The sequence below is a fragment of the Branchiostoma floridae genome, chromosome 5 (assembly GCF_000003815.2).
Source record: "Branchiostoma floridae strain S238N-H82 chromosome 5, Bfl_VNyyK, whole genome shotgun sequence".
Classification (NCBI taxonomy): domain Eukaryota; kingdom Metazoa; phylum Chordata; class Leptocardii; order Amphioxiformes; family Branchiostomatidae; genus Branchiostoma; species Branchiostoma floridae.
The window spans coordinates 2,295,234-2,315,196 of NC_049983.1; the positions used below are offsets into that span (position 1 = coordinate 2,295,234).

Sequence of the window (19,963 nt, forward strand, 5' to 3'; positions counted from 1 at the left end):
TAAAATTTGACTTTATTCATCACCTCATCGGTGGCACAGGCGGCCATGCCGACAAAATAGCCACCATCTTCGGACGCACAACTCCATAGTCTGGGTACGGTGGTACGTAATGCTTAGCACTTCACAGAATTAGAAATAGAAGTACACTGTTCAAGCCAGGTTCGAATCACGAGAGTAAAGCGTAGGGCGGCGCTCCACGGTTTGACCCACTATCATGTGTGTATCAGGTTGCTGACCTCTCACCTTTGCTCCGTCGCTGAACCAGCGTCCGCCATTTTGTTTTGCGTCGTCGCCTAAATGGTCTCATCTGACATCTCCTGCAAACTGACCCGACTTTTACGGAATTCCAGAAGTCGTGGGGAGTGTTAACCACCATAGACCCACAGGCAAGACCTTTGATTGTCGTTAATGCTTATTGTTTGGGGCGTGTTCATTGGTAAATTAGAATAAGAGGTGTGTTTACGTTTGTTGTACTCCGGGGTGTAGTAACTTAAAACCTAAGCAAGTTTGACCGATCATCTGGAAGTTAAAATAAAACATGTAGCTTTAAACTATCTCATATATTTTGCTAGTTCTCAAATATAAGGTTATTCAAATTTATCGCTGATTCGGGATCATTTAGGGGCTCACTTATAGAATAGAATAGAATAGAATAACTTTATTGCGCAAAAATATGAAGTCTTCTTGTTTCTTACCGCTAAGCCCCTATAATACTATATTAATAGGGATTGGTGGCATAGCGCGTGATGTTAGTAACAGGTGATTGGAACAAAATAAACATAGGGGGAAAATGGCGTCCAATAGTGTTTACGTTTGGTCAGGTACAGGCACGGATACACCTAAAGCTCCTTGGGTATACCAAATGTTTAGGTCCGGACCTGTGCCTTAACAGTTTTACAGCTGTCCAATTGGGGTTATCGGAAAAACCGGTCCGACCTGTCCTGTTTGTAGCTACGCCCCCTGGCAGAAAATAGCAGAATTGCAATTGGCATGCTGTGTTCCCGTATATCACAGCATGTAGCGCACTGGTTGGATGTATGGGGGTCTGCATACTAATGTCACTACTAGTAGCACTGTTCACGTCAGACCGATTGGCGACATTGCACTGGTGGAAAGTTTAAACCATGACCGATACGCTGAACGGAAGCTTCGCCGTAGATTACGATGAGCGTAAACGTGTACACGCCGTAAATCCGATCGTAATTACGGCTGTATTTACGGGGCGGTATCACGTAGAGAGCGGTCGGTAATATTCAGAATATTCATGTTTTGTATTCCGTATACACGGAATATTCATGAGATTACCATTAATCATAAACCAAACAGCCTGATTTACGGCAGAAATTACGGAAGGGCGGGGTTCTTCCGCGTGTGCAACGTAACTACTGTTTTTTTTTTTTAAAGTAAAATCACTATCGGACCTTTTGCTATTTTCCTAACACGAAAGGACAATCCTCATAATCATGATTTCTTGGAAATATTTCTTCAATCAAAAATTTGTGTATTGAAAAATACTGAGATAAATGCAACGTCAATCGAATATAAAGGAGGCGCCTATACATGTGCGCAGAAAATCTAACGTAACCGGACAACACAAGTCATCGGTAACTTTGATATTGCCGCCTGGCGTGATCAAGAGCGGGATCGGAAAGCCACCTTCGAATTTTGATAGGAATATCTGTGCACGGCAAATACATATCTGGCATGGTGCAGCTATATATTTTAGAACTACTACGTACTCGCTTTTTTTTAAATATGACCAAAGATCTTATAGTTTATAGGCACTCCTTGGTATGACACACGCAGTCGGCGTGTACACGCCGTAATTACGACATCACGGTCGTGTATATTGGTTTCATGTATGTGGGGTTTAGAAAGTGAGGAATGCTGTCAAACTTTGTGGTTTTGAGCGGAAATATGGGACCTGCATTATTGAAATCGAAATCAATAGATATTTTGTGCGGGTGAATATGTTAAGTAGATGTTCAGTTACCGGTAGAATTGTAGCAAAAATGGGTCTGACCCGGGACCTCCCGCCGCGCCGCTCAATTTGATTGACACATACGGGCGGGGCGCGGTTTCTTTGAGTTTGACCAAGGAGGTTAATCCTATTGTTTTGACTTTATGTTTTCAAAGAACGAGCCTGCGCATATATCAAAGGGTTGGTGTTTACCCGGAATATAAGATTACCAGCATAAAAAAATGCTGCAGAAATCGTGAGCAATGTTGTTGTATTATTTGGAAAATTGTTGAAAACCGACCCTGAAAAATTCAGGTGAACTTTCAGATGTTCGTCATGGAGTGCTCTATGTATGATATGTTACACAATACGTTGTCCACATTCCTATATCTAAATGCTACAGATACTCGATACCATTTGACTATATATTTACATCCGACAGCCCTCATAATGCTGAAATAGGTAAATACATAAAAAATCGCTTAGTAATTAGAGAATATAGTGACACTCATGTCTAGCCCCATACGTGATTGTATGGATCAGAGTTTTAAGATTCATTGTTATAATCCAATTCATTTCCTCTTATTTTTGTAGTTTAAAGTTGACCATACAAAAGTCACTGTACATTTTGTCGTGTCGTGTCGTGTCTGACTTGATGTCAAAACGGGCCCCACAGACGTAACTTTTTCTTAGTCAAAATCTGCGCTCTTTAGTAAGCTTTACAAATATCTAAAAGAAAGAAATTGCTCTATCTGTAACCAATGTTTTCTTACCACCATTTTAGAGATGGCTGAGTTCACATGTGTGCCTCCTGTTAAAGAGGAACAAACGGCGAACGCGACGCACACCAAAGAGGAGGAAACAGGAGACAACAGACGGCAACATAATGAACAAGAGAACGTGCTGTGCCAGGAAACGTACAGTGTGTATCAGAAAACACACGACTGCTACCAGGCAGCCCAACCAACCGGACATCCTTGGGACGAGACTTACAACAGATGGGGACAGACAACAGACACAGGACGGCAGCAGGACGAGAAAAAGGACGTTCCAAACGACGAAACGTGTGGTGTAAAAGCGGAAAAGGAAGAGTCCAGGTATGAGCTTTCTCCTGCAAAACTGTGTGCTGGAAATCCTGAGAATGAGACCGACCATTCTGGACACCCTGGGAATGAGATGGACCATACTAGACGCCCTGGGAAGGAGAGGGACAGCAGGGAGACCCATACAACAGACGTGGGTCTGCTGCAGGAAACTTGTGATGTGAACTTAAGAGACAAACCTTACAAGTGTGATCAGTGTGGCTATTCCGCAGCACTGGAATCGCTTTTGGTCCAACATCTGACAAAACACACTGATGAGAAACCCTACACGTGTGCAGAGTATAGGTACATGGCAGTGCACAAATCTAACTTATCCCAACTCATGAGAACCCATACAGAACAAAAACCCTACAAGTGTGACCAGTGCAACTATTCTACAGACCGGGAGTTTCATTTGGTCCAACATTTGAGAAGACACACCGGAGAGAAGCCCTACATGTGTGGGGAGTGTGGATTCAGGACTGCTTACAAGTCCAGCTTATCCGTACATATGAGAATCCATACAGGAGAAAAACCCTACAAGTGCGGCCAGTGCAACTATTCTGCAACACAGGAATCGCATTTGGACAAACACCTAATGATACACACCGGTGAGAAGCCCTACATGTGTGGGGAGTGTGGGTACAGAACGACTCAAAAGTCGGCCTTATCCAAACATATGAGAACCCATACTTGCGAGAAATCCTACAAGTGTGATCAGTGTGACTTTTCTACAGCATATAAATCGTCTTTGGATAAACATATGAGAAAGCACGGTAAGAAAAACCCATATTTGTAGAGAGTGTGGATATAGTTCAGCAACGAAATTTTATCATAACAGATGAGAATCAAGGTGATTTTTTGGAAGGATGATCACTGTGGCTCTTTTAGTTGTTTGTTCTAGGTTACTTTCCATTGTGTTTTGCTGGAGTGTACTTTAGAGCAACACTTAGTTAACGCATTGGAAAGTAACCTAGGGTGTGCGGGAGTGCATGGACAGCGAGATGATGTAACTAATTTTGATTTGCACATGTGAGAGTCCATACAGAACTGGAGAAAAAAAACTGCTATGTGTTACTGCTCTATTGCTCTGAAATTAAAGCTATTTATACCTTCTCGAGAATACTGCCTCAACAAGTTCTTTGTAACTGTTGGAAACAAACTGACAGAGAAGTTCAAGCACCAAGCTACGGTCCCTAAGTGCCCCGCAAGATACAACGAATTAAAAACTACCTTCAACTTCAAGCAAATAAGTGAAGTGGGAGTGTATGAAAAACTAAGGGGACTGCACAGTAATAAAGCGACTGGTCTGGACAGGATACATGCAAGGCTCCTGAAGGTAGCCGCACCTAGTATATGTAAACCACTTACACACATTTTCAATTTGTCCCTTTCCTCTGGCCACATTCCCACAGACTGGAAGATGGCAAGGGTCACACCATTACACAATGGGGGGATACAGAAGACCCAAACAATTACAGACCCATATCTGTCCTACCTGTCATCATGAAGGCCTTTGAAAGAGAGGTGCACACACAGTTCGTTGAATACCTGCATCAACACAATATCCTCTCCTCCCAACAGTCTGGTTTTAGGACAGGCCACTCTACAACAACAACACTACTGGATGCCAAGGACTACGTGCTTCATAACATGGACAGGGGTAACCTAGTGGGGGCGGTATTTTTGGATCTTAAGAAAGCATTTGACAGTGTACATCATGGACTATTATTAACCAAACTGTCATGGATCGGGATTCAGGGTGTGGAGCATCTTTGGTTCAGTAACTACCTGTCGGGGAGACAACAAATTGTCTCTCTGAATGGTTGTAGGTCAGAATACTTACCTGTTACACTGGGAGTGCCCCAGGGTTCCATACTGGGCCCGTTGCTCTTCAAGTTATTTATTAATGATATACCTGATGTAGTTACCACATGTAAAATATGTTTGTATGCTGATGACACAGCAATATTCTATCCCAGCAACAATGTAAAACATATTGAGTCAATTCTGAACTATGAACTCTCTGGTCTGGCCACTTGGTTCCAAACAAATCGTTTAACATTAAATGTAACCAAGACTAAAAGGATGTTATTTGGCACTGCTAACAGGTTAAAGCAAGCACAGTCCTTGACAGTCGAAATTGACCAAGAAATCATAGAAAGAGTTCATACGTTCAAATATCTTGGTCTGTACCTTGACTCCCACCTGTCCTTTAATGAACATATAGACAAAGTTTGTAGTAAGGTGTCACAGAGGATTGGACTACTTAGACGCCTCAGACACTGCCTAACTTTCAGTATTGCTGACATGTTGTACAAGACTATGATATTGCCTATTTTCGACTATTGTGACACTGTCTGGGGAACCTGTGGGGCCACCAAACAACGGCAACTACAAATACTACAAAACAGAGCGGCAAGGGTGGTGCTACAAGGTAGACAACGGGACATCATCACTGTGAACCTCCACCAAACTCTCAACTGGAAATACCTGGCTGACAGGAGATTTGAGCACACGTGCATTATGGTTTTCAAATGTCTTACAGGCTTGGCACCAACATACCTATCCGCCACATTTCAGCACAACTCTCGTATCCATACTTACAACACTAGGCAGACCACTAAACTACACCCACCAAGCTACACCACCATATGTGGACAAAAAACATTTGCATACACTGGCACTAGCCAGTACAACAAACTAGCAGATAACATAAGAAACATCACAACACTAAAAGGCTTTAAAACAGCTCTGAAGAACATATGTATATCTGACCTCAAGTAATATTGGAACTTAGTATGGAAAAGCACCTTTGACCTATGGAAAAGCGATAGGTGGCGCTCTTATAGAGCGGCCGCAGGTTTTATGAGCTCTGAAGCTCTTGGTTTTATGTTTGTGTATATTTTGTATATTTTGTCACCACTGTGCAATATGCGTGTTCGTCAAGTTGCTGAGATGTTGGAGGCCTAATCCTGAGGGTTCACTGATCGAGACTCGGGGATTTTACCAGGAAAACTTGGCCTGCTTCGGTGACATCCAACATTTGGCCAAAGATGGCGTCCGCCGGAATGATGCGCTATACTACCCAGTTCTTCAGAAGCCTACGGCAAACGTCAGAGCCGATCACCCCGCTTCTGAAGGAACGGCTCAGGCAACTAGGAGTTCTAAGGACTCGTGGCAGATACCGCGGTACAAGGGCCGGTAAGATTCGCCAAAGAAAGATTACCACTGTGATCGGCAATAGGCTTCCTTTACATACCGGTACCTCTCTCATATGCAAATTTTACGGGAGGGACTGCACACAACAACAACTCCCTAGACCACGGAAGAATGCCAACACCGTTAATCTACTCAAAGTTCCAGTGCGAAAACCCCAGCCCAACTCCAATGCGGGAAGCTTGCCATCAGTATATATGTGCAACGCTCGTTCTCTCCTTAACAAACTGGATGAATTTGAAACCACTATCAAACAATATAACGCTGATGTAGCAATTGTCACAGAGACGTGGTTCTCCCCAGCGATACCAACTGAGTTCCTGAATATCGATAAGTACGCACTGTTTTCTTGTAGCAGAACTGACCGCCGTGGAGGAGGCGTGGCCGTCTATGTCCACCAAGACGCCCAACCGAGGACCATCCCTCAGGTTTCTGTACCCCCAGAACTCGAATGCGTGTGGGTGTGGCTTCGGCCCCCTAGACTCCCGCGGCAAGTACCTTGCATCGCAGTCTGTGCAACTTACTTCCCACCCAACTCCAGGAACCAGGAGCTTCTCCTACATCACTTGGTGGACACGGCTGACCTCCTGAAAACCCTTCATCCTGACATCGGTCTCATATTTGCAGGGGACTACAACCGACTGGATTACCAGCCGCTTCTCCGGGCTCACAGACTACACCAAGTGGTCAGCTCCCCGACCCGTGGGGAGGCTACCCTCGACGTCATCATCACGAACTTAAAGTCTTCCTACAAACTTCCAGAGGTGACTAATCCAATAGGCACAAGTGACCACAAGGCTGTTTGGTGGCAGGCAGGAGAGCGTGCACAAGGTACCAACAAGTCCAAGTACGTGGTCGTCCGTCCCATGCCGGACTCCAGGATACGGGACTTTGGGCAATGGATTACCTCACACAGCTGGCAGGAGGTGCTAGAGAAGGCCACTGTAGAAGAGAAGACAGCCGCATTCTACGGGACATTGCACTCAGCCATAGACAGGTTCTTTCCCCAAAAGAGAGCCAAGCTACATCAAAAAGACAAACCCTGGATCACTGCTTCGCTCAAGACACTGATACACAAAAGACAACTAGCTCACAGTCGGGGTCAAGAGTTACTCTACAAGCTCCTCCGCAACAAGATCGCCCGTAACATTAAACAAGGGAAGAAAACCTTCTACCACGACCACGTGCAGCATCTGAAGAAGGAGAATCCGGCCGAGTGGCATAAGACCATCAGACAGTTGGCAAACTGGTCAGCCCCTACCACAAACATCCAAGTACCAGGAGTAGACTCTACCGACACAGCTGGTGTAGCAAACGCCATCAACAAGCACCTGGCGTCCATTTGCCAGGCGCTGAGCCCACTGGACTACAGCAAGCTACCATCGTACCTGCCGGCTATGCCACCGCCCCAAGTCAACCCATGGGACATGTACAACCGGTTAAGCCGAATCAAGGTCTCAAAAGCCCCTGGCCCGGACCAGATGCCACCTAAAATCATAAAGGAGTTTGCCTACGAGCTTTCCTTGCCACTGACAGACATCCTTAATGCTTCACTGCGAGAGGGAAGAGTACCGCCTGAGTGGAGGGAAGCCACGGTAATCCCCGTCCCAAAAAAACAGCCAACTGACCTTGACAGCATCCGCCCAGTCTCTCTCACGGCACAGTTTGCTAAAGTCTGCGAAGGATTCGTCTCCTCCTGGATCCTGTCCGACATAGCACCTCAAATGGACTGCAAACAGTTTGGGAATTCCAAAGGATGCTCCACAACACATTGTCTCATCGACTTGCTGAACTTTTTCTTCTCCGGGGCTGAAAGGAAAGCAACAGTGGGCACCTTGATTTTAACTGATTTCTCAAAGGCATTTGACAGAGTGTGCCACAACACTGCCATCGCTAAACTGATCAGCATGGGGGCAAGAGCTTCTTTAATCCCCTGGCTGTGTAGCTTCATGGCTGGTCGGAAACAGTGCGTCAGATATCGGGGGTCAGTGTCAGACTGGGAGCCATTAACAAGTGGAGTGGCCCAGGGAACTCTGCTAGGTCCGCTAGTTTTCCTAGCAATGATAAATGACATCAAACCCGTAACTTCAAACTCTCACTGGAAGTATGTCGACGACTTCAACCTCGGTGAAATAAGACCAGTTACGGTAGCAACAACCCTCCAGACTGACCTCGACAACCTTGAGAGCTGGTCCGCGAGCAATTCTATGAGCCTCAATCCCAAAAAGTGCATGGCGATGCATTTCTGCTTCATGCGTCAACCGCCGCAGATACCGGCACTTACCCTTGGTGGACAGAACCTTGCCATTGTCACACAGGCCAGGCTGTTAGGACTACACATTAGATCGGACCTACGTTGGGATGACCAAGTAGACGTGATGGTGTCTAAAGCCAGCAAGCGTCTCTTCCTCGTCAGCAGACTGCGCCGATCCGGAGTACCAGAATCTGATCTCACCATCATATACTGCGGGTACATTCGTCCCATTCTGGAATATGGTGCTCCCTGCTGGAGTGCCGCACTCACAAGCAAACAGTCTGCAGCCCTAGAGCGAGTGCAGAAACGTGCCTGCAAAATGATCATTGGACGACGGTACGACTCCTACTCAGAAACGCTAGAACAGCTCAATCTCCAACGCCTATCAGACCGCCGTCGGAGCCTGTGTGTTGACTTTGCTACCAAAGTTGAGAAATCCCCACGGTTCTGTTCTTGGCTGCCCCCCACCCGTGTACAACAGCACGGTAGAAACCTACGTAACTCTGGACAGTACCAGCAGCCTTCTGGGTCAAAGCGCTACAGGTCAAGCGCCATCCCGGCCATTGTGGAAACGCTTAACGGACTCTATTAAACTGAACTGAACTTTACTCCTCAGTCACACGTTGTCTTGTCGAAGTTTTAAAAGTCTATATAAAGTCTGTAAATAGTGGAATACTTTGAACAAATTCGTATTACTTTGATATTGTATTTTAACCAGCATCTATTGACCCATTGTTTTAACGTCGTGCATAAAGTTTTCTAATCGATGTATGCTGAATTTGAACATGATTGTAATGCCCTCGCAATTCAGCCTCTTAGGCTGCCAGGAGGACTATTATGCTTATTGCTTAATAAACCAGTCTACTACTACTACTACTACTACTACCTTTGTCTCTGATGTTCCTTGCTGTTCTTTTAATTTGTTTGTTTGTTCAATCTTTACATATGATTTACTATCCATACTTTGTAAATTTCAGTTTCATTAATTTTCGTTTTACACATGATTTGATATATGATCTGACCTCCACCCCATCTCTTGACATATTGATTTTGACCTTGGAACGTTTTCGACATGAGTATGGACACTGATTATGTTTTGACGCACCGGTTTTATGTTTTCTGTACTGTATGTTGTCCCTGGGTGTTCAAAGTTTGACTGATTGTTACCACGTTTTTGTCCTGTATTTATTATTTACATGTATGTTTGATGGGCCCCCTTGGAAATCAACTATGCACTGTTGTAGGAGCTACCCATCTGTTTCAAGATGAAATAAATAAATAAATAAATTGCTATTTGAGAAAACCAACGAAAGAATTCTACAGATGCAAGCTTATAGCCTTAGGGATTAGATTATTCAGATTCAAAATAGACCGTCATTGTTCGATTCACAAAGAGATTGGCTGTATTGGACACCTTACAGTTTTTACTGGTAAACGGAATCATAAAATAACAATCACAATGTTCTCACCTATATAAGTAACTCATTTAAAAAAAAAGTAGTGACATGTTCTAAAACGGAAAGTTGAGACGCTTGTTTACACTAAAAGAGTGTTGTCCTCCCACGCGGGGATTCTAAGTATTAAGATAATGGGTTATACTTTTTCAGATGAAATGATTATTAGTTGTTTTACTTTTCATACACCCCTCCTCTCCCTGCAGAAATAGAAGATTCCAGCCGTGAATGCTTCGGTGATGGAAGGTGTGCTAGAGATCCAGGGAAGGACATGGGCAACACTGGACGTCGTGGCAAGGAGATGGACCACACTGGACACCCTGGGAATGACATGGACTGCACAGACCATATTGGGAAGGAGGGTGACAGTAGGGAGACCCATACAACGGACATGGGTGTGCTGCAAGATACGTGTGATGTGAACTGCCCCAAACCTGACAATACATCAACCTCACAGGTACAGGAGACCATAAGCAATATGGGAAGTACCGTATTTCTTGTACCTTCGTCCCTTGTGCCAGTCCAGGTTGTTGACAAGCATGTGCTTAAACAGACTGGCGAGAAACCCTATATGTGTGACGTATGTGGGTCCAGGACTCTTCGAAAGTGTAACTTATCCCTACATATGAAAACCGATAAAGAAGAAACCTCTAACGAATTTGACAAGCGTGACTATTCTGCAGCTCAAAAGAGCCATTTGGACAATCGACTGGTCGCAAAATACAGTGTTAACAAATCTTACATGTGTGAGAAGTGTGGGTACAGAACAGCTGGCAATTCGCACCTTTCCCGACATATGAAAACGCATACAAGAGAAAACTCCCAGAAATGTGACCGTTGTGACTTTTCCGCTGTACGAAAAGGCGATTTAAACCGACACATGAGGGTAAAACACCCCGATAGAAAACCCTACCTGTGTGGGGAGTGTGGATATAGGGCGGCCAAAAAGTCCAACCTATCCCAGCATAAGAAAACACATACCTACAAGTGTGATGAGTGCGGCTATATATTCAGCAGCACTTAAAGAGTGCGGATATAGAACAGCATACAGATCTTCCCCTATCTTACATAAAAGAACACATACTGGTGAGAAACCCTTCTTGTGTGAGGAATGTGAGTACAGAGCGACTAACAGGTCCCACCTTTCTCGGCACATCAGAAGACATACTGGAGAAAAACCCTACAAATGTGACCAGTGTGACTATTCTGCAGCACTGAAATCTGCATTGGACCACCATCTAAGAACGCACACCGGTGAGAAGCCCCACATGTGTGAAGAATGCGGACACAGAACGATAACAAAGCCCGCCCTATTGAGGCATATGAGAACACATACAGGTGAAAAACCTTACGGTTGTGACCTTTGCGGCTATTCTGCTGCGGATAAATCTTGTTTAGAACGGCACGTCATGGTAAAACACACGGGTGAGAAACCGTACATGTGTTGGGAGTGCGGATACAGGACGGCTGATAGCTCCCATTTTTACAAACATATGAAAAACATTTTGGCGAGAAGCCATCCCCGCGTAAGAAAACACATAAGTGTGATGAGTGTGACTATTCAGCATCACAGAAATGCCGGTTGGACCAACACATCATAAGTAAACACACTGGGGAGAAACCCTACAGGTGTGACAAGTGCGACTTCAGAACGTCCTCCAAGTCCCATCTAACCCTACATATAAAAAAACATTCTGCCTAGAAAAACCCGCATAGATGTTAGTTACTAGCAATGGACACGCCGCAAGTTGGTCGGAAAATACAGTATGGATACGATGATTTTGATCAAGCAGAATTAGTTTGACTCTTGGAAACCAACCGTTGGACTAATGAATGTTAATGCCCAACACCCTTTGACTTCTTGTATTTTCGCCATATCACTGAGAAACCCTAGATCGAGCAATAAGACCACAACACGTACATGTCTATTGAACACATATTGTTATTATATTTTTAACTTGTACTGACGCACACGTTCTGGTACGGATATTCTAGACTACAGCCACAGTTGAGCAGCCTTTGTTTCACCCTTAAAGATTATGTTTTGAATACGTATAGCTCTCCCCAAACACGGGACTTCCAGTACCGCTGCAGTATTCCATAATCAAGATACAAGCCGAATGGTCTTGATTATTCATTTATTCAACCATCCATTCCTTACAGCGTTATTATTTCACAACCAAAATTTAAAACAGTGTCGACGACCACAAACAACAGAACTGATCTGCTTGGCCTGTGGAGTGAGGCGTACGAGAACATCTTTGTGATAATTTTTTAGAGTCCTCTGTCTGTCCCATACACAAGGAGGATATGTTGACCGTTGAAATATACCCAGGACTACTAGTATCGCCTACAAGTAGAATAGAGGAAGAACGGCGTATTTTTTTCTAATCTCAAAACCACGAAAGCAAAGCAACAATTTTCATGCAATTTATTTCAGTTTGAACTATATTTATTGCCGATAATTATTACATATTAAGGAATGTTATTTTGCTCTCTACTGCCACTCTCAATACCTATGTTTTTTTTTTTAACACTCAGTGTAACTTTGAATGTGCAGACCACAGGAAGAATAGCCTATTATGATTTAAATAAACTCTAATTCTAAAAGTCACCCCAGTCATAACGCTAAGAAAATCTCTTCTTCAGAACCAAACAAGGGGTTAGTGGTCTTGCCTTGCTCCGATGGTTATCTCTGAAGCACCACGTAGGACGTTCGGGAAACATGGCATCAACACGTCTTTTAAATCGACACGGACAAAGAAAAATACTGGTAACGTCTAGAGACAAAACGACAAAAGAGAGTGGATGTGGAGTAGTTTACCACATACCTTGCCAAGGTGATACAAACAAAGGTCAGTGTAGAGAATCTTACATCGGAGAAACAGAGCTTCTATAGAACGTATTATTGGATTAAATCAAAATTCCTTGAACATAAAGGACCAAGTTCTTCTGTAAATTAAGAGGTCCCTCAGCTGCAGCATAGAGTCGCCGGGACAGTCTGTTTCGCTTGGCAAAGTTCAGATTCAGAATTCTTTGCATGAGGAGTGAAGGAGGCTGTGTACATCCGCGCCCACCGTCCAGCGACGAACGGAGAAAGAGGCGGCACAGATTATCTGGCATTTACGTGCTACAGTCACGTGTCTCCGACGTCACATTTCGAAAGCTACAGTAGAAGGGTCCATTCCGTGAAAATGGGGGTAAACTCGAACTTATTTGTAGCGTTGTTTAGTTAGAGTTTAGATTATCAATGAAGAATAGATTCATATAGAACGTCCTAACGGCGATCTGTAAGTCTCCCCCTGCTGTTTTCTCAACTTTGTACCTACCTATGTAAACTCATAGGGCTGCGGTGTAGTCTCCACCAGGCTTCTCTCGTTTTGCAGTCAGAAGAAACAAATATCCATGTTTGGTATTTACCAATCTTGAATATATATAATGTAGCTGTATTCAATTGATATAATACATCATAGGACTCAACCTATGCATTATTTTTCAATTATTGTCTGACATTTCCACGCCTTTCCATATCATCACTGGTCGGCTCTAACCTAAATTCATCGAAATAATAATAATAGTAATGATCTCCCATTGTAAAGATGTAGGCATTAAAATGTGAACCCATACAATAAAAACAACATGGATATAATTTTTTACAGGTTTGATTATTGACTTTAATTTTATTTGCAAACAATACAATACAGTATTTTACACGAGGCAGGGTCATAGTGATGTTTGATGATTACTTTCAAACAAAATTGAAGGAGACTAGCTTGCCGCTTTACGAAGAGGCGTAAAGTCGTTTTATTACTTCACACACATGTACTCCTTATCCGAGCTTATTTAAATGTCTTAGTAAAAGTTATCAGGGCAACTGAATAACCGCCAGAACAATGTCATATTGTTGACAAAATGCTTTATTCTCTTTATTCTGACACCACCCCACCCCCAAAACGACGGTTCTTCCACCATTAGTAACAAAATCATGAAATATATATTACATATATATTCATATGCATTTGTAAAAAATGTGTACCTGACTTCGGTCTGGGAGGTAAAAGACTACCTTTACCATCTGTCTGTATTGTGTATGTGGCACTGTTAATATAAGTTACAAAAGCTTGAGTGCAGTGCCACATTGTCCTCGTCCGTCAAAAAGCAAATAGAAAAAAAAGAATATGATAATGAATTTCTAAAGGCTCTAAACCACGAGACTAGAGCGTTATGCGTCCAACTGTTATTTGACCCAAGTTGATATCAGGTTGGTGACCTCTAACCTTTACCCCGTTGATTAGCTGACATCCGCCATTTTGTTTTATGTCGTATTCTTTGCACTCATCCCCCAAACTTGCGCGATTTTTACGTGATTCCAGAAGTCTTGGAGAACGCTTACCACAATACACTTAGAGGTAAGACCTGTGAGTGTTGTCAAATATGCTTAATTGGTGCTTGTTCAGCGGTAAACTAGAATAATACTTTATAGAAGTGTGTTTACGGTCGGTAGTTGGGGGGGGGGGGGGCATGGAAAGTAATGAGTGATGCAACGGCTGCCAAATTGTACCTTCAGTATACGCGGGTTCCTACTTCTTCTTCGTCTTCTTCCGGTTTCGTGTCAACTCTTCTTCGTCTTCTTCTTCCCGTTGATGCCCACAATCTTGACGAAGATTATACTGGCATGTTTGGGGGTGGTGACGCTCGCACTTGTAGACGCAATACTCGCGCTTGTAGACGCAATACTCGTTAGTCCATTAAACAGTCCATGGTCGATACCCTTGAATCCGTCCGTTGTCAAGGTAAGTTGTTATGAAGCAGAGGCCCGAGACACAAACGTGTCTACTGTGGCGGCCTCTACTGTCACTGCTGGTAAGCTATTCCAGTCCTTGATTGTTCTTGGCAAGAATGACCCATCTCTGTATAGTGTTCTAGTGGTGATTTGCTTGAACTGGCAGTTGTGCTTGCGGCGTTGTCGTGTTGGGGGCGGTACTACTAGTAGTTTGCTGCTGATGACTGGACACTGGACTATCCCGTGATGGATTTTGAATAGTGTACCCAAACGTGCTGTTTTCCTGCGTTGTTTCAGTGACTGCCAGCCTAACGTACTCAACATACTGCTCACACTAGATGTGTTGTGGAACCTGTTAAGTACAAATCTTGCTGCTCTTCTCTGAACGGCCTCTATCTTGTCGGTGTTCTTCTTGGTGTGTGGGTCCCACACCGACGATGCGTATTCAAGCACAGGTCTCACAAAGGCTTTATAGGCTTTCTCTTTAATACTGACGGAGCTGATCTTAAGGTTTCTTCTGAGGAAGCCCAGAGTTTTGTTAGCTTTTGTGACCATGGTGTTTATATGGGTATCCCAGGTAGCATTCTCACTCATTGTTGTTCCCAGGTACTTCACTGTTGAAACAGTCTCCAGGGTGTGACCGTGTAACACGTAGGAGCGTTTAAATGGCTTCCGACTCCTAGTGATTGGGAGATGAACACATTTGGCAGGATGAAACTCCATGTCCCAACTGTTTTCCCACTGTTCAAGCTTGTGAAGATCAAGTTGAAGCCGGTCTTGTTCTTGACTGCTGGTAATGATTCTGTACACTGCAGTGTCGTCTGCAAACAGACGTGACATTGATGACAGCTTGTCTGGTAGATCATTAATGTACACTAGGAATAAGCAAGGACCCAAGACCGAGCCCTGGGGGACTCCTGATCTGACACTGACAAACGGAGAGTAATGACCGGATACCACTACAGCTTGGCGGCGGTTTTGAAGGAAACTGGTTATCCAGGCAAGAGTGGATCCTTGGATACCATAACAGCGAAGCTTTTGAGTTAATAGGCTGCGATTCACACGATCGAACGCCTTAGCGAAATCCATTACTATTATGTCTGTTTCCCTCCCTCTAAGTTGTCAATCACTTCCTCGGTAAGTTCTAGTAGTTGGGTCTCACATGATCCACCCTTTCTGAATCCATGTTGGTTCTCAGTAAGGATCGAGTTGGATTCGAGATGTTGCATGACAGCACCGACCACTATATGCTCCATGAGTTTGCATGAAATGCATGTCTAGGATATTGGCCTATAATTGGCTGGGTTGTATTGCTCCCCTTTTTTGAAAAGCGGAGTAACGTACGCGCACTTCCAATCGTCTGGAACAACACATGACGACAGCGAAGACTGGAAAATGGTTGTCAAGGCTGTCGCTAGTTTTTCTGCTAGTTCCCGTAAAACTCTGGAGTTAATACCATCGGGCCCCCCGCTTTGTGTGGGTCAAGTTTCTTCAGCAGCTTCTTGACCCCTTCACAAATAATGGTAATGTCGTCCATTTCAGATGTCTGAATGTTCGTCATACCAATCTTCGATACAAATTCTTCTTCTGAGTCCATCTCCAAACACCGACTGAAAGTGGTCATTTAGTATAACAGCTTGCTCCTGTGGGTTTGACGTAAGACGTCCGTTTTTCTTCAGTGGTGCCACTTCAGTGTTACTTGAGCGCTGATTTTTGATGTATGACCAAAACCTTTTGTTGTTCACTTGACAGGTGTTAGAGTCTTCCGTGAAGATGGAGTTTAAGTAACTCCAGTAGCTTCTGCGAATTTGTCGCTGGATGGTACGTCGTAGGGACTTGTACTCCTCTCTTAATTTTGCTGAGCCGGTCTTCTTCATACGTCTGTATTTCCTGTCTCTCTTGTTGATGAGACGCCGAATATTTGGAGTAATCCAGGGGAGGTTGTTTTTGGGCCTAGCAGTCTTGTGAGGTATGAACTTCTTGATTGCAGCCAGGAGCTTGTCCTTGAAGGTAGACCATAGCTCGTCAGTTGAATGACTGGACTTCTTGACCTGAAGTTCCGTGCTAAGATCTTCGGCCGCTGCTCTTAAACTGTCCCAGTCTGCCCTTGCATACAGGGGGATTTGGCGCTGTGTCTGGCACTTTCCTCTGAAGCTGGTGTTAATCTCACAATATGGAATGTTGTGGTCCGAGAGACCTGGGATGATTTCTACTCGTGGAATCAGGTCTGGACAGTTGGTTAGAAACAAATCAAGTGTGTTACACTCCCTAGTTGGCTGGTTGACTAATTGTTCGAATCCGTTGTCGTACAACATGTCGAGAAAATCTTGATGTAGACGGGGGTATGGTGGCTTTGGTTTTAGGGTGTTTGTGGACCAGTCCCATCCCGGGAGATTCAAGTCACCTCCTATGAGGTCACCTCAACTATAAAGTCACCTCAACTTCGTTGAATTGAAGACTCCGACACAGTGGGGGTAGGGGTACTCTTGGTGTGAAAGGGGTGGTCGCTAGCTTGTGTAATTTGAACTTCTTTGATAAAGTGTGAGAGAGAGATAGCAGCTCCTCAAGGGCAGGAGTGCTATTCCCTGTCCGCCACCCTACAGGTAGGTGGTGGTGAGTACCCAGATGGTACAGAAATCTCGAACAAAAGTTGTTGTATTGATGTTATGATAAATATCCATGAGAAATGTATTGACGATGATTAATCATGCTTGTGCGCTCCGTAATACCGTAATGAAACCGTATACCGTTACCGTATTGAAACACCGTAATACGGAAGGTTTTCCTTTGTTCTGCTGCTGCGAGGAAAATCTGTTCACCACTTGCGCAGCTTTGTAGTTCAATTCAATCAAATGTCCTGAATCCAAGTGTCGCATTGCATATAGGAATTGTTTTGGCATAATTATGACTAATAACCAAGAACTTGCAGTGCTATTTTTTTCACATGATTGATAACCTTGATGTAAACAGTGTTCATCTGTATATCGTCTGTTCCATTATTCTAGCACCATTCTAACGCCGGCACCTAACTCGGATTTATTCTACCACAAAATTTACGTTGGAATCAATCAATCAATCATCAGGTATTAAACCTCTTGAGATGCCTCTGTATATATATATATATATATTTATATTTTCCTGTGTCTATGTTGTTGTGATCTATGCATACATTATTTGTCTCTAGTATGTGTGAGTCAGTAAGTGCCTGTAATAAAGAAGCATGAACTAGGATGTTGAATCCCCTGTATATTTTGCTAGGATATATCCGACTTTTTTTTAATTTCATTTACTGAGACTGCAAACAATGCAATACATGGAAAACCACTGGAAACACATCCAAGGAGCTTAGTTGGACAGAAAAATTTATTGTGTCAAATCTGAAGCCTTTCTTGTGTGCAAATGACGTACATGATTTAATTTTTTTTACCCATATTTTTACCATCATTTCAGAGATGGCGGAGTTCACACGTGTGCCTCCTGTTAGAGACCTTCCTGTGGAACCAACTGCGCACATCAAAGAGGAGCCGACAGAGGAGCCGACAGGAGACACTGGATGGCAACAGCATGAACAAGAGAACAGGATGTGCCAGGAAACGTACAGTGGGGACCAGGAAACTTACAACTACCACAATGAAACCAAAATAACTGGGTATCCTTGGAGCGAGACTTACAACAGTTGGGAGCAGACAGTTGAAACGGGGCGGCAGCAGGACGAGAAAAGGGACGAATTCGAGCCGTGCGGTGTAAAAGCAGAAATGCAAATGTCCAGATGTGGATTTGTTAGTAGTGGAGAACTTCCTGGGAAGAAGAGTGACAGCAGGGAGACCCAGACAACAGGCATGGATCTGCAGCAGGAAACGTGTGATGTGAACTTTCCCCAACCTGACAACACATCAACCTCACAGGTACAGGAGAGCAGAGGCAATGTGGCAAGGCATGTGGTTAACCGTAATGATGAGGAACCCTACATGTGTGGAGAGTGTGGGTTCAGGACGGCTAAAAGGTCTAACTTATCTATACATAAGAGAACCCATACAGGAGATCGACCCTACCAGTGTGGCCAGTGCGACTATTCTGCAGCACACAAATCCCACTTGGATCGACATCTAAGAAAACACACTGGTAAGAAAGCCTACATGTGCGGAGAGTGTGGGTACCGGGCAGCGCATAGGTGTGCATTATCATTTCATATGAAAACCCATACTGGAGAGAAACATTACAACCCTGATGAAAAACCCTACATGTGTGGGGAATGTGGGTACAGGGCAGGGTACAGACCTATCTTGTCCCGACATATGAGATCCCACACAGGGGAAAAACCCTACAAGTGTGGCCAGTGTGACTATTCTGCTGCACAGAAATCAACTTTGGACCAACACCTAGGAAAACACACTGGTCAAAAGCCCTACATGTGTGAGGAGTGTGGGTACAGGGCGGCTCGAAAATCATGCTTAGCCCGACATATGAGGACCCACACAGGAGAAAAATTCTTGAAGTTTTATCAGTTTGACTATTCTGCTGCAAAGAAATTCACTGTTTACCAATAATTTACTGGAAAATCCAACTTTACATATAAGATAGTAATTAGATATACGTGTATAGATGTTATTTTCATTTTTGTTGAAGTCGACCATTATTCCCAGCATTCATTGTAAATTGTCGATAAAGAAATATCTTGGTTTAACCTCATCGATATAACGTTAACATTAGTTTGTAACATTTGAAATACTAAGAAAACTGTATAATGTACATGTATATGTACGGTGTATATTTTTTTAAACCCTAGAGGCAGCCATGTCAGAGATTACTTAGAAGTGCTTTACCAAGGGTCCTGCTGCATGCAGTAGACTTTGTTACTTTTTATTTTTTTATATTTTTTTTATTCACAAGTAACATAACAAAAACAATACATAACAAAATACATAAACTAAAGGTGAACCATCCAAACCATATAAATCATATATATATATATATATATATATATATATATATATATATATATATATATATATATATATATATATATACATATATATATATATAACGCAATGATTCAGTAAAATATCAATCAAACAGGAACCAATGTATCATTTGTAGCTAATTTTTCCCACTTCCCTTGGTGCTTCGCCATCTTCCCACTCCTGATAGCAATTTGACCGTCAACCTTCTTGAAGAAATCAATATAGTTAATAAATGATTTGAAATTAACTC

General features: G+C 43.4%; 2 protein-coding genes across 3 annotated transcripts; both read left to right on the forward strand.

Annotated features, from left to right (window-relative positions):
• The first annotated feature begins 255 nt into the window (after positions 1-255).
• On the forward strand, positions 256-12,151 carry LOC118415151 (zinc finger protein 208-like). The gene is made up of 3 exons (XM_035819520.1): positions 256-386; positions 2,745-3,818; positions 10,176-12,151. Exons 2-3 carry the CDS (start codon positions 2,747-2,749, stop codon positions 10,991-10,993), a joined length of 1,890 nt encoding a protein of 629 aa, XP_035675413.1. The 5' UTR covers positions 256-386; positions 2,745-2,746; the 3' UTR covers positions 10,994-12,151.
• A 2,092-nt stretch (positions 12,152-14,243) lies between these two features.
• Positions 14,244-19,464, forward strand: LOC118415162 (zinc finger protein 501-like). 2 transcript variants are annotated; one of them, XM_035819542.1, is made up of 3 exons: positions 14,244-14,378; positions 17,758-17,835; positions 18,203-19,464. In XM_035819542.1, the coding sequence occupies exon 3, from the start codon at positions 18,205-18,207 to the stop codon at positions 19,297-19,299; it is 1,095 nt and encodes a 364-aa protein (XP_035675435.1). In that variant the 5' UTR covers positions 14,244-14,378; positions 17,758-17,835; positions 18,203-18,204; the 3' UTR covers positions 19,300-19,464. The 2 variants fall into 2 exon arrangements, with proteins under 2 accessions (XP_035675435.1, XP_035675436.1); XM_035819543.1 differs by lacking the exon at positions 17,758-17,835.
• Positions 19,465-19,963: the final 499 nt, after the last annotated feature.

Bases quoted from the DNA above. Each gene is read 5' to 3' on its own strand.
- LOC118415151 (XM_035819520.1), top strand. From the start codon at position 2,747: ATGGCTGAGTTCACATGTGTGCCTCCTGTTAAAGAGGAACAAACGGCG. The intron at 3,819-10,175 runs GTAAGAAAAACC...CTCTCCCTGCAG, and splicing joins TAAACATATGAGAAAGCACG to AAATAGAAGATTCCAGCCGT.
- LOC118415162 (XM_035819542.1), top strand. From the start codon at position 18,205: ATGGCGGAGTTCACACGTGTGCCTCCTGTTAGAGACCTTCCTGTGGAA.